General features: G+C 40.9%; 1 protein-coding gene across 6 annotated transcripts in view; it reads left to right on the top strand.

The window, feature by feature from the left end:
• Window positions 1–14,559, top strand: part of MYH11 (myosin heavy chain 11) — a 47,633-nt gene extending 33,074 nt beyond the window's left edge. For all 6 annotated transcript variants that reach the window (XM_066560538.1, XM_066560537.1, XM_066560536.1 and 3 more), the window contains 18 exons: window positions 316–439; window positions 889–1,060; window positions 1,652–1,864; window positions 1,984–2,128; window positions 2,222–2,428; window positions 3,231–3,335; window positions 3,438–3,590; window positions 4,020–4,268; window positions 4,484–4,696; window positions 5,374–5,586; window positions 6,230–6,391; window positions 7,080–7,208; window positions 7,747–7,835; window positions 8,064–8,187; window positions 8,343–8,551; window positions 9,119–9,227; window positions 9,809–9,981; window positions 13,940–14,559. In XM_066560538.1, the coding sequence (XP_066416635.1) occupies window positions 316–439; window positions 889–1,060; window positions 1,652–1,864; window positions 1,984–2,128; window positions 2,222–2,428; window positions 3,231–3,335; window positions 3,438–3,590; window positions 4,020–4,268; window positions 4,484–4,696; window positions 5,374–5,586; window positions 6,230–6,391; window positions 7,080–7,208; window positions 7,747–7,835; window positions 8,064–8,187; window positions 8,343–8,551; window positions 9,119–9,227; window positions 9,809–9,981; window positions 13,940–14,078 (2,928 nt within the window). In that variant the 3' untranslated portion in view covers window positions 14,079–14,559. The remainder of the gene's footprint in view (window positions 1–315; window positions 440–888; window positions 1,061–1,651; window positions 1,865–1,983; window positions 2,129–2,221; window positions 2,429–3,230; window positions 3,336–3,437; window positions 3,591–4,019; window positions 4,269–4,483; window positions 4,697–5,373; window positions 5,587–6,229; window positions 6,392–7,079; window positions 7,209–7,746; window positions 7,836–8,063; window positions 8,188–8,342; window positions 8,552–9,118; window positions 9,228–9,808; window positions 9,982–13,939) is intronic.
• Window positions 14,560–15,154: the final 595 nt, after the last annotated feature.

Genomic DNA, 15,154 nt, shown 5'->3' with positions numbered 1-15,154 from the left:
CTTCATGATTAAAACTGGAAGGTAAGAATGTCTTCCAGTACTTTTTAAAAGGGATTGCTCCTGTAAACTGGGCTCTGTACTTAGCAGCCATCAGAGAGAGCACAAGAATCTGAGAGCAGCAGCTTAGAGAACATAGAAGTCATAGAGAGCCCTCCATAGCTCCTCTGTAACTGAAAAATTGAAATGTATCACTACAATCTCAAGAAATACAGCATAATAGGACAGTCTCTTGGACATTTTTGGTTGGCAAAGAGTTGATTTTTGATCACCAATGACAGACATGTTTGTTAACAGAAATATTTTATTTTTCTTAAGGAAAGAAAACAACTTGAGGAAAGAATAAGTGATCTAACAACAAATCTTGCAGAAGAAGAAGAAAAAGCCAAAAATCTTACAAAGCTCAAGAACAAACATGAATCCATGATTTCTGAACTTGAAGGTAACATGAACAATAGTCTATTGGGGGTTTTGGAGAATTTCTTCTTTTTCCTTGGCACAGAACAAAAAAACCTCAACAATCTGGAGACAACTTTTTAAAAATGTGTGGGGTATTTCCAAATTTTTTATGCTGAACCCAGTTTGGTGATAATCACCAAATCCCCACAGTGCCAAACAACAGAAATCTTTTATTCCTTATATATAAAATAGTAGAGAGAAAAATGAGGGGAAAAAATGCTTATGTTGGAGAAAGATAAAGAAATTATTCTTCAGGATGGCTAGAAATAAGGCATTACATGTTGCTCCAAAAACACAGTGACCTGTAGTTAAATGCATGGCCACACTGGAGACCAGAACCATTTGTTGCCTGAGTTTGAGATCAGGACTGTGGTACTGCCAAGGACTCCTGGCACTACCACAGTCTGGTGACCAAAATCCCTCCTTTTCCAGTGCGCCTGAAGAAGGAAGAGAAGAGCAGACAAGAACTGGACAAAGCTAAGAGGAAGCTGGAAGGGGAGGCAAATGATCTACATGAGCAGATTGCAGAGCTCCAGGCACAAATTGCTGACCTGAAGGCACAACTGGCCAAGAAGGAGGAAGAGCTGCAGGCTGCTCTGGCCAGGTACTCACTCCTGGGTCTGCCCATGGTGGAAAGCCTAGGCTGGAACTTATCTTGCCCCTTCTCAGACACTGAGAAGCTCCAGCCATGAATCTCATCTCTCAGTTCATCCCCTCCCTGTGCTTCCCCATTTTCCAAATGTCCTTTTGTGACAAGTAATTATGCTATTGCTTGTCCACAGACAAATAATCTATTTTATTAAATTACCCTCAGCTATCAATGAAAACTCCTCTTCCCATAGGCAAGGGCAGTGCTGTCAAGTATGATGAAATGTAACAATCTACTTCAGTGGCAACAGGCAAAAATTAATTAAGAGCCTGATCTTGAACCACTCCAGAATCTCAGTGGATTTTTTTTTTATAAATTTAAGAGGGAAAACACTCCACCAAAACTTGCTGAATCAACTGATTAGCATCTCCAGACATTGCATCCAGCTAAAGTACAGCTGTCTGATCTTTTTTTTGCATCAGTCTCCCTTTCTTTGGCACTTTCTTGCACAGAACTTATAAATCTTCAGTATATACTGACTTCCTCAAAGAGAAATAGTTATTACTTTTTTAAATTTCTAAAATGAAATGTTCTTTTTTCAAAAAGGCTTGAAGATGAAACTACTCAGAAGAACAATGCCCTGAAGAAAATCCGTGAATTGGAATCTGTAATTTCTGATCTCCAGGAAGACTTGGAGTCTGAAAAAGCTGCAAGAAACAAAGCAGAAAAGCAAAAGAGAGATCTCGGTGAAGAGCTGGAGGCTCTTAAGACAGAGCTTGAGGATACTTTGGATACCACAGCCACCCAGCAGGAGCTCAGGTATGGATATGTAGCACAAGGGGCATAAAGGAATGTCCCCAAGCTCAGTACACTGGCATTGCAGTAGGGCTGGGATGCTCTTTGCTGCTGCTGCTCCACTGATATGTGTCACCTTCCAGAGCAAAGCGTGAGCAGGAGGTCACAGTGCTGAAGAGAGCCCTGGAGGAGGAAACTCGAACCCATGAAGCCCAGGTCCAGGAGATGAGGCAAAAACACACTCAGGCTGTGGAAGAGCTCACAGAGCAGCTGGAACAATTTAAACGGGTAAACAGAAACCCATCTCATTGAAAACCACCTCCTAGATAACACAATTTTCTCTTGTAAATCATCTTTATTCACTTCTTCACATGCTTGTAGGCTAAAGCAAACTTGGATAAGGCCAAACAGTCACTGGAGAAAGACAATGCTGATCTGGCTAATGAAGTCAGGAGCCTGAATCAGGCCAAACAAGATGTGGAGCACAAGAAGAAGAAGCTGGAAGTACAGCTGCAGGATTTACAGTCCAAATACACTGAGGGAGAGCGTGTTCGGACAGAACTCAATGAAAAAGTCCATAAATTACAGGTAGGAAGGAGTTTGATGCTTTGCTGTGACACCGTGGGACTGAGAAGCCCAGTTTATCTAGAAGAATTATGGCCCTGCAGCCAAAATGCTCATTTCTTGTCACCTTAAACTCCTACCTCAATTATCACACAATTAATCAACTACAACCACTCCATCTCATGGAACTGGGAGCTTTTAGTCTCACCACCCCTCTGTGTGTGCTGCAGTCTGTAATGCCATCACTGTTCCAGTGACCATGATGCAGATCTGACAGTTTCTTTCTGTTTGTTCATTTCTGGGTGGTGGGGAAGATTGACAGGTGTGTGGCTTTTGGAAATGTATTAGACAGCTTATTAAACACGTGTGCTCAGAAAAGATGACAACAAAAGGAGAATGCTCACTTAGCTACAGTTTAAGAAATAACTAAAGATCATTTTAAAAGGTTCTCTGGTAGATGTTCAATGTCCAGATATAGTAATCAAGCTTATTGTTACATCTTGTTCATAGCTGCAGTAAGCTTTGCTTTATTTTAAGCTGGTGGATAAATAAGAAAATATAATCAAATGCATCAACTTCTGTCAAGCTTGGGAACAGGAAGGAAAATCCAACAAAAATCCCCATTCTCCTTTGCAATTCATTGCAAGGAACATACTTTTATTGCTTTATGAATATGACTAGATATAGAATAATAAATACTATGGTAAACTAGGCAAAAATGGCATTAGATAAGATTTCAGACAAACCCAAGGAAACTAAAGTTTAAGGAAGATGTTGAAGCTTTGCAAAATAACTGAGTTTATTTATTCTCTGTGGCATCTCACAGGTGGAGGTTGAAAATGTCACCAGTTTGCTCAATGAAGCAGAAAGCAAAAATATCAAATTGACCAAAGATGTTGCAGCCTTAGGATCTCAGCTACAAGATACACAGGTAAATTTGCATCCAAGATCAACTCACCTACAATATTCACAAATTGCACAATAAAAAGACCTAAACTAATGACTGCCTTGCCAATTGATGTGGTGACTGCAGGAGCTGCTTCAGGAAGAAACGCGGCAGAAGCTCAATGTGTCCACCAAGCTCCGCCAGTTGGAGGATGACAAGAACAGCTTGCAGGAGCAGTTGGATGAAGAAATAGAAGCAAAACAAAATGTGGAGAGACATATTTCAACACTGACAATACAGGTATCAGTGCCATGATGAAATCATTAGCTCCATCACTGAGAGCTGTGTTGGCGGTTGCAGAGGATCTGTAGAATTATCCTGGCACAGCACACAGACCTTCAGGGAATTTGTGCTGTTAGCCCAGATGGCACCAGTGGTGCTCCACGATGCAGGCAGCAGTCCCCCTGTCCTTTAAAATGTCATCCCTAGGGCAGGTACAAATGGAAGGATCTCCCACACATAGTCTTGCACATAAGGCCTCTATGTGCATCCTAAGTCTGTGCCCTGCCTCATTTTATGAAGGCTGGGTGATAGGTAACTGTCACCAAGTTCACACAGGTCAGACTAGAAAAGCTTCAGGTCTTGGCTGTCTTCTGGCCAAGTTTTTGTCTCTCTGCCAAGTTTTGTTGTCACAGCTACAAAGATTTGTCCTCTGAATTCAAATTTCAGCTCTCTGACTCTAAGAAGAAGATACAGGAATTTACCACCACAGTAGAGTTCATGGAAGAAGGCAAAAAGAAACTTCAGAAAGAAATTGAAAGTCTCACACAACAGTTTGAGGAAAAGGCTGCTTCTTATGACAAACTGGAAAAAACCAAGAACAGACTCCAGCAGGAGCTGGATGACCTGGTGGTGGACTTGGACAACCAGCGTCAGCTGGTCTCTAACCTGGAGAAGAAACAGAAGAAGTTTGATCAGGTATGGACTTCAGATTCTCCCTTGCTGTGTGTCCCACTGGGACACAGGGACAAAAAAATTAACTAAAATTTAATTATACAAGAAATGGTTAATTTTGTATTTATGTACCTTTATCAAAAGCAGAGATTCTTCTCTGTCATTAACAACTGACAAAACAGCTGCAGTAGAAAAGCCTGTTACTAATGACCTCCTGTATTAACACTACCTTTTCACAGATGCTGGCTGAAGAGAAGAACATCTCCTCAAAATATGCAGATGAAAGGGACAGAGCAGAAGCTGAAGCTAGAGAAAAGGAAACAAAGGCTCTGTCCTTGGCTCGAGCACTTGAAGAGGCTTTGGAAGCCAAAGAAGAACTGGAGAGAACAAACAAAATGTTGAAAGCTGAAATGGAAGATCTTGTTAGCTCCAAAGATGATGTTGGCAAGAATGTAAGTTTTGGCCTTAGAACAATCTCCACAACAATAACTTAAAATAGCAGCAAAAAGAAGATATAATTGTTTCCAGTGTGGGAAATTCTCTGCAGCACACAAATCCATTCAGCAAGATCAGATATTTCATAAAAAATTCAAAGGTTTTTCCATTTGTGTCCAAACTTTCAAGGGACTTGGCAAAGTAACTGTAGGCTATGTTTATTTTTAACATAACTTCAAGCATGAAGAAGATTCTAACTGATTTCTAAATAATGTATTAGTTTATTACACTTCTTTGAAATGGTAAACTCTGCAAATCTTATTTTATTAGTTATATTTGACTTTGCCACCTGGCTTATATTTACTTATATAACTACAGCAAATTTCCACTTCTGCATTGTCAACCACTTCTTTTATTACAGATATATGATTATATTACTTCTAATACTAAATAAATTAAATTATGATATTTGACTAGATGAAAAACAAAAGATTGGAATAAAGAAAATCTTATCATTTTCAGACAGTTTTTCAAGTACAAAATAAAACTAATTTAGCATTTTCAGTGTAAATTAGATGATTCATTGTCCACACCTGATAGTTTCAAATGTGGCCTACACTGCAGGTATACTGTGAATAATTAGAATTACTCTTATTTCTCATAACAAGTCTATTAAATTCTCATTGCTTGAAAGGTCCATGAATTGGAGAAATCTAAACGGACCCTTGAACAGCAAGTAGAAGAGATGAAGACACAATTAGAAGAGCTAGAGGATGAGCTACAGGCTGCAGAAGATGCCAAACTCAGGTTGGAAGTTAATATGCAGGCTCTGAAAGGCCAGTTTGAAAGAGATTTACAAGCCAGAGATGAACAGAATGAGGAGAAGAAAAGACAGCTCCTCAGACAGGTACCATTCCCAACTACTGCCTTTGTAAATATCTAACAAGCCAGCTGAAAGGCCCCAGCCTAGCGCCATTATTAAAGCACCTCACTAACTATAATGAAAAAAAAAGCATTACATTGTCTTGAACATGGTGATTAAAAAAAAAAAAAGAAGAAAAATAAAGGTTATTGTACTAAAGAAGGCAGATGCACAGTTACCAACAAATGTAGCTATTTCACTCTACAATCAATATAGTATAAAACATATGAATTGCTATTTCTGACAGTCAGAACCACCTTCCCTGTATTCTCAGTGCAAGTGAAAAAAGACAATTTCTAATAGATCTGCCTTCCCAAGGTACACTGAATGCATACAAAAGCACTGGAGATGAAAACAGAATAAAACTTATTTGTATAAAAGTGTTTGTGACAGCAAGGATAACTGCTGTAGTCATCATCTTGTATAACACACACATTTCCATGAATACAGGACCCAAATTGCTGAGTCCTTTCAAAAACCTTTAATTTTGGGACAAAATGGAAATCTGTTTTAACTGCCAGGGAAGTCACAGTTAACAGAGATATGGGGTCTGTATACACTATTAGACATAGTGTTTAGGAGTCCCCAAGGACTTTGCTAAACTGAACTTGTTTTCCTTAATGTTTAGCTCCATGAATATGAAACTGAACTGGAAGATGAGCGGAAGCAACGTGCCCTGGCAGCTGCTGCCAAGAAGAAGCTGGAGATGGATGTTAAAGACCTGGAGAGCCAGGCTGACTCTGCCAACAAAGGTCGGGAAGAAGCCATCAAACAGCTTCGCAAATTACAGGTAAGTAACCCCAAAAAGACAGTTTTTCCCACTGCTGTATCTTATACAGCCACAATACAGAAGTTAGGTGACATCTGTGAGCTTGATGCCATTACAGATGATTGGTCAGAAGGGGATTTTTCACTAAACTGCCACATTCAAATATCAGTATTTGAATGCTCAGTTTGAATGACAGTGGAAAAATTCACAGGGCAAATGATTAAAATCTTAAATTTCATGCTTCTAACTTACCCATATGGAGGAAAACAAAGATTCACATGAAGAGAAAGGACTATAAGATAAAATCTGTTTCAGGGCTTCAATCTGGATTCTAACACTTGACTCTTGAGCCTGTTCAGAAATCAGGTTGTCTCTGAATTATCATGTTCCTGTTTATATTTTAAACCTCCATATCAACTGTTCTGTCACATGCTAACAACTAAACAACAAAAATTTTCTTAATCAGAAACATTAAGACTCTACATGTACTCAAATATTCAGAGGACAACAGGCATTACAAAAGATGCAGGGTTCAAGTGGAAGCATTGCCCACCATGGATAGCATTTCAGATCTTTCCAACATGTGCTACCAGATCTCTGCAGAAAATATAACTTCAGCAGCATTATCACAATGTAACTGCATGTGTTCTGTTCCATCCACATTTCTTCCAACTGAAATTGTAACAACTTTGTTATTCTTTTCAACAAGGCTCAGATGAAGGACTACCAACGAGAGCTGGATGATGCACGGGCTGCCAGAGAAGAAATATTTTCTACAGCCAGAGAAAATGAGAAGAAAGCAAAAAGTCTGGAAGCAGAACTCCTGCAGCTTCAGGAGGTAAAGTGGGAAACCTAGAGCAGAATGAAGGAGATTACACATGGCTTTCAGTAGCAAAACAGAACTGGCAGTGAAGTCATCTAACAGGTCTTAGGGACTGAACTTGTAACAAGTTCCATGTTTTCCACACACTCCACTAAAGCTGTTGGATTTACATCTGAGCACAGTCAGATTGAGCTGAAAAAAATCACCTTGGAAGAAGGTACAAATCGCCAGCGTTAAAGGGAAATGAACTGTATGATCCAACACAAATTGTTTTCAATAGCAATAAATTCTTGAGGGCTTAGTGCTATTATTCCTACCTGTATTAAATGGCCATCTTGTGACTAAAACAAATAAAATAGAAACCCGCTCACAGGCTGGATAAAGTGCATTTCATTGTACTTCCCTAGGATTTATGACATGACAAGAATTTATTCTGTTAACAAGACAACCCATCTCATACCAGCTTTAGAAAATTTACAGTCCTCTGAATCATGCTATAACTATTTGAACATTTACTCATTTCCTTACTATGCTGCTTTTTCCATTTCTCTAGGACCTGGCTGCTGCAGAAAGAGCTCGCAAACAAGCAGACCAGGAGAAAGATGAGATGGCAGAGGAACTTGCAAGTGCTGCCTCTGGAAGGTAGGAATACACCAAATTACACACAAGGCTCTGAATGTGCTGCTAATGCTGCCAAGAGAAGTTTTGCTCTGTTCCCAACAGCCATCTGCCCTTGACAAGACAACATGCACACATATGACTACTTCCATTGAAATATCTAGTTCTTTTCTGAATTATTGGCAGTTCACAATACAATCATAACATATGGTCAGAGCCAGAACTACTCACTTTTCAAATTTAAATTTCCAGGACAAGCCTTCAGGATGAGAAACGGCGCCTGGAGGCAAGAATTGCTCAACTGGAGGAAGAGCTGGAAGAGGAGCAAGGCAACATAGAGGCAATGGGTGACCGCATGAGGAAAGCAGTACAGCAGGTACAGCTCATTCCAGCACATGGCACTTTCTGTTCATATTCCAGCAAAAGCTACTTGTGGTTCTGAATATCTGGAGCATTGCCTTCCCAAATTGCCACCTGTCATTTGTCTGAAAGCATGCAACACTTGTGAGAGCATCCCTTCCCTCCTTGCAGGCAGAGCAGCTGAACAATGAGCTGGCAACAGAGCGCTCAACTGCACAGAAGAACGAAAACGCTCGGCAGCAACTGGAGAGGCAGAACAAAGAGCTAAAGAGCAAGCTGCAGGAGATGGAGGGAGCTGTGAAGAACAAATTCAAAGCCACAATTGCTGCTCTGGAGGCCAAAATTTCTTCTCTCGAAGAGCAATTGGAACAGGAAGCCAGGTACTGGTCTCCCAAGGGCACCACTGTCCATTTATTGTTCCAGTTAATGAGACAGAAAATAAGCAAAGGCAAGCAGGATTTGTGTCAGCAGGCTCTCAGTGCCACTAAACTTGGTAAAGTCTCTCACTTAACATTTCTGAGACATATGGCAAGTAACTGGAGTTGCTACAGTTTCTGATTAAGACCCATTTTTTATTGCTGAAGAGTTCTACTGGTACCATAGGCAAGGATCTGCTCCCCTACATTTTAGAGTAACTGCCCTATGACTCTGCTAGATTAATTGCCATAACACATTGTGCCATTGTTGGATTATTCCTTCAGGAAATCACCTTGTGTTTCAGAACACATCTCCTGGAGCACTTCTAGCATACAGCAAAGACATATATTTGGTTCTGTTTTGCTCAGAAGAATATGCATTAAAGTTTTCCTTAGAATTCAAATTCACCTGTTAAATTCAGTAAGACCTTTAACATAGGGGTCCTTGGTGCTGATTTCATGAACCACAAGCCCAAGGCAGGTGGAGAGCACAAAGCTTCCACATCACCAAACTCTGCCCTGTCATTGCAGAGACAAGCAGGCAGCGGCCAAGACGCTGCGCCAGAAGGACAAGAAGCTGAAGGATGCACTGCTGCAGGTGGAGGACGAGAGGAAGCAAGCAGAGCAGTACAAAGATCAGGTACAGACCATGTCACAAGGGTCTTAGTTGAGGGCACAGGAGGTTTTAGGTTTTGTCCTAAGAAAGGAAGATTCCATGTTGTGCCTCAAGCAAATGCCCTTCTGGAAAGCAGACTGTATGCTTGGATTCTATGCTGGGAGAGCTAAAGTCCGTTACTAAAAGATGGGACAATATAATTCGCCCATGCTACATCAAGTGCCAAAGCACAAGTCCTTGTTAATCAGCCAGATACAGCAGTCTGACTGCACAGCCATATACAGGACTGTGCACAACACCCTTGGTGCAACATGAATAGAGATGCTGAACAGATTTTACATTAAAATTTTAGCTTTATCTACTGCAAATCCATCTGCAAGCCAAAAGCAGAGATAGGACTATGCAGAAAAAGAAACAAGAGTTTATGTCTGAATACAGTAGCTATCAGCAAAATGAACTCCCACAAAGCCAAGTTATTTTCAGGCTATAACCTTCCATCTTTGATTTGAGCCATGTTTTAGTACAACTCCCAATGGAAACATGAAATTAAAACAAGGAATATAAAGTATTACAAATTAAAGCATTACTCTGAAATCTCCCTTTAGGCCGAGAAGGGCAACGTACGGCTCAAGCAGCTGAAAAGGCAGCTGGAGGAGGCTGAGGAAGAGTCCCAGCGCATCAACGCCAACCGCAGGAAGCTGCAGAGGGAGCTGGATGAAGCCAATGAGAGCAATGAAGCCCTGGGCAGGGAGGTTGCAGCACTAAAGAGCAAGCTCAGGTAGAGTACCCTTGTTTGGGATAGCCCTTCCCACTCACTGACAACCTTGAAATTTAGAGCTGAACAACAAAAGTGGAAAAAAATCTGTCAGGTGAGGAACAGGCACTGCTAATGCTGCGAGTTACTCACTCCTTGTGTTAGCTTGGCACTCAGAACAAAAGGCCCAAGTCAGGAGTGAAGTGCATTTCATAGACTGCAGCAGCCTCAGGATTTCAGCTGAGATGAATTGTGATAATATGGCATAGGCCTTACTCTTCTCTAATCAAAATCCTTCTGGCTTCAATTGGAACAGAATTAGGCTTGGTTGCTTTTGAAAACACCCCTTATATAATGGCTGTATATATTTGTACAGAAGCAGTCACAAAAGTATAAAAATGCTTGTGCTTTTCACACTTTCACACATGCACAACTCACACATAACGACTGTGAACAGTCTTGGACATCACAGGCAGTAAAAAGCAAAGCAAATTAAATTAATCTTATTCCAAAGTCTCTTTGGACTTCACCACTATGGGATTCAATGTCATCAGATCAAGGAAAAGATTAAAACATCCCTTTGCATTTTCTTGTTAAAACTGCATGGGAAAAAGATAAAGCTGTGATCAGTCAGCTACATCCCTGAGTTCTGCACTCACTGGGTTTGAAAACATGAGCTCTCTGAAATAAAGAGGCTGACTTGAGTTATAAAGAAATTGCTCTATCTGTATCACTACACAATAAAATTTTGCCTTCTACCTAAGACCAACAGTACATCAGATGATAAACAAGAACCTGTCTACCTGTGTTCTCAAAGTAGTTTGCCAGACTACTTACCAGTAACGTGCTTCAGCATTCCTGGACATGGATTCCCTTCAAAGTGAAGGGTTATGGATGCAGCAGCCTTTTCCACTAGCACCACCTTGGGTAGTTACATGCTCCTGGCTGCTTTATGAAGCAGTGGCTCTGTCCAGCCCTTTTACATAGAACACTATCTAGCTCATTTTTGTTTTATCTAAATGTAATGTAATTGGCTGTAATGTACTTTGTTTAATTATTTAAAAGTAATTACCTACCTCTGATCATGACCATGTGCCTAGTTTAACTGCCCAGGACTCTTTATCTCTGTTTCAGAGGGACACAGGAACCTTCGCATGACTAAGCAGGTACCATGCCTTCAACTTTGCAGCTAGCTTGTATTGCACAAATTTCCATTTTCTTTGGCCCTGGTTAAAATTATGTGAGGTTTCTGCAAACTGTGAAGGCTTGGATATCTTGACATTAATCTGTTTTATCAAAAAAGACAAATATTACAATAATTTAGCTACCATCAGCTGTTCATCAGTGATACATCTGTCTTACAAGTAGGTTATGTACTGACATAGACTTACCAACGTTGCATTCTCACAAGCTCTACCACCAGAGTACCTAAGCAAGTACTCTGATTTTGGTTTTTTGCATGAATTTTTTTGCACATCATCTTTGTGCACTGCTACAAAAATTAAATTTTTTTCAAATAAAATACACCATTGATTAGTAAAATTGATTAAAAGGACTAATGAATATGGAGTGTCACAGCATGTCATTAGAATTTCACAGTATTTCTTGTGCCTACTGTAATGCTGACCTAAGGTAAGAGCCCATCTAATGCACCTGAGATTTGGGAAGACCTTACTTGCATGTGATTTGTCACACACCACACAATCACAGACAAAAGAGAAAGTCTTGCCTTTCATTACATAGCACTCTGTGCCTGTATTGCTTACAGAGAGTTATTACTGAGGCTTTTAGAGCTATTTTACAGACATTGAATTGCTTGTTTACCGTATTACAACATAGAGCACGGACACAGACATTAAAGCTGACACTGTAACCTAGCACAGCATTATTTTATACTTATTAGCACATTCTCTGGACACAGGAATAATACCTGCACTGCAAAAAATTAAGAGCTATTGCCTTGTAATATTTGTATACTTTCTATTTTACATATGCTGGATTTTGCTGTGAATACACAAATATTTAAAGATGATGTCTTGTCCTTGCATGTGCCTTTTAGTCAGCCTAATATTTCCAGTCAGACTGTTACTCAAGCACCACTCCAGTAGCACCAGTTCAAAGGCAGACTAAATACAGAGGTGCTGAGCAAACACTGGTGCTGAAGGCTCATCCCAGATACACACACTGTTCTAAAGGTACTAATACCAACGAACGACCACCTGAATGTTATCAAACACATAAACTTCTTGAAGAGGAACAGATAGAAACAAAAGGGTTTATCCACAGGGCCAATACCAGTTTAAAGAACTGGTAAGTTTATGCATACTGCAACAGTTTAAAAAGTAGTTAGTGTATGATAAGGAGTTCATTTTGTAGCCAAAACTGTAGTGCACAATTTGGTGAGAGTCTTGCTGTTATTCCCTCCAGTCCCATGTTCTCTCACAGCACTTCAGTGAATTATGAAGCACAAATGACTTGTGGGTAACCAAGTCCACAGACAACACAAGTCCAAGGGGGTGGAGAGCTCTTCCTTTGTTAACAAGAATTAACAAATTTATTAACCTAATTAGAACTTATTTGCTAAATAATAACAAATCTCTGCTGCTGTAAAATAAGAGACCCTGCTGTTAGACCCTGCCAAGCACACACCAGGACAGAAATTACACACCCCTGTGTTCAACACATGCCATCAGCACCAGAACACAACCATGGTGAAATGCCAGCAGGTCTTACATGAAGCTTTATTAGCTAGCTAATTGCCTGCTCACACTGAAGTAAGTTTAAGGGCAGAATTATGGAAAGCAGACTACACGTCACATTTCCATCTTGGAAATGCGGATTCGTGCCTCTGAACTAAGTTAGTCCAGCCAATGTTCCTCTCTCTTCCCTCATGGAAGACTGAACTTCTGCCTTGAATAGCTGCTTGAGAAAGGGCACTGGCTTAGTCTTTTGCAAGGACAAGACAAGCCTTTAAATATTTAGGCATGATTGCTGTACCCAAAAGTGCAGTCTCGGATCTATTTAACACCAAATTAGTATTTTTGGCACAATATCCAGTAATCATGAATTTATTTTATTGCTTATATCTGTGGTCTCAAGCCTTTACAAAGGTTTGCTTAATGAGGGGCAAGTGAGAGGCCATGTCACAAAACTGAAATGCTTTACAGCACATTAGCAATGGAGGCCATGGGACAAACCCATTGTCTGTCTCACTTGCTCACACCTCCCCAAAAATTAACCTTGAGGACCAAAGTGTCCCTGCCTTGGGATGTGCCAGTGAAATATATGGGGATGGGAGGGAGATGGGTGAGGAAAAGGGGATCAAGTGGGAAAAGCATTTCCTGTAGGACACTTGCACTGCTAAACATCAGTCCCTGGGTTACAACAGTTCCAAAGCAATGACTCTTTCCTCTCTCTGCTGGGAAAGAGATTGGAGTGACTGAGAACCTGGGTGTCACACCTGTCACAGCACCTGTGGTGCTCTGACCACTGTGGGCTCAGAAATGTCTGCTGCCATCCACAGCACTGCCCCAGGCCTGCAGGAACTGGTGGGCAGAAATTCTGTACAAATTGCTCTGCTTGCTCCTCCAGAGGGACAGGAGGGACACTCCTCTGCTGTGGTGTATGAGCAGTCCCTTTTTCACTCCTTTCAAGTACCTTCAGTTGCAGTTCCCTTAGGGGGAAAAAATGAAATGAGGGGAAGAGTGGGGATGATTTGGGGCTGATGTTTAGAGGAGGACAAAGACAGAAGCACAAGAACAGGAAACCAATCTAATTTCCAAGCAATTGGGAGTCTCAGCCTGTTCACAAATTACAAGTTACCAGACAGAAAGTGGAATTAGAGGCCCACAGCTCTTGGCTTTTCTGCATTTAGAACCATCAGCCCCACAGGTCCTGTTACAAAACTCTACTTATTTGTGAGGATTCCAAATGACCTAGCACCTGATTTTCTTTTTTCTATTTTTCTCCCCTCTTACTGCAGGAGGGGAAATGAGCCAACATCTTTTGCCCCACCCCGTAGATCTGGAGGCAGAAGAGTAATTGAGAATGCAACAGATGGAGGCGATGACGAAATGGATGCAAGAGATGGAGATTTCAATGGAACAAAAGCCAGTGAATAAACACGCTTCAAAAATTGCACTGCAGCAAGGGGAGGGAGGACGATATTTAGCACTGTATAAGTCTACTCTTAGTGTCAAGGTCACATACACCCACTCCTCTGACAGATAAAAGCACAACTGCCTTGTCTCCAATGTATAGATTGACACTAAAAGTACTCCAAAACTTTTCGTACCATGAAGCATATCTGAAAAGGTGGGGATTTTTAACAGTCTACAGAGGATTTGTGAGATTGTTGCAGGGGAAAAAAAGGCATTGGTCAGTTAATCTTTTCTTAAACTTTCATTTTGTTTTGAGTATTCAATTAATATAGGGTTTTCTCCTGGTTACTACACCCCTGATGCACAATTCACAAGGTGGAAGTGCCTTTTTAATCACTTACTGAAAAATATCATTTGTTCAAATTAAGTCAACTGTTACAGTTTTATATGCACCATGGATGTGCTTACACACTAATAAAAGGCTATAAAAATGACTTCACTATTCTCGTGTACAGGTGTCATTTGAAGGGAAGGGGGGATGCAGCAGAGCTTCTCTAAAACCAAAATACTTCTTACAAAAGTTCATCTAGTTAATCATTAGAACAAAACCCTGATTTTCTTCAAAGTAATGCTTTTGAAGAGATACAAAAAAGTCTGAGCCAGAAGTAAAATGGCATAACCACAGGAAACAGGTTTGATTCCCTCAGGAACACACAGTGCTGAGGTGCTTGGGATGCATCCAATGGCTGACAAGCACAGGACCTGCAGAGACTGACAGCATTCAGGGGCAGGAGCTGGAAAGCAGTGGGGGCCCTACCTGTCTGTCTGTGGGCAATGAACCCATCCTCTGACGTGTGTTATATGCAGAAATATTTCCAGCCAAGCCTCCAGAGCAAGCTGAAACCATTAGAAACAGCAGCAGGGACAGTGATGCAGGGATCCAAGCCAAGATATTCTGCACTAAGAGATCAGCATGCAGTTACTTTTTATTTTTGGAGCACTCCAGCAAGACCACAACCTACTCTTGGGAGCTACCAGGACCTACCACAAACCCTTGCAGCTCAAGCACTTTCAGAGAGCAGCAGCTCTGTGGTCAC

This window comes from Molothrus aeneus, chromosome 16 (genome assembly GCF_037042795.1).
Source record: "Molothrus aeneus isolate 106 chromosome 16, BPBGC_Maene_1.0, whole genome shotgun sequence".
Classification (NCBI taxonomy): Eukaryota; Metazoa; Chordata; class Aves; order Passeriformes; family Icteridae; genus Molothrus; species Molothrus aeneus.
This window is presented reverse-complemented; position numbering and strand designations above follow the sequence as displayed.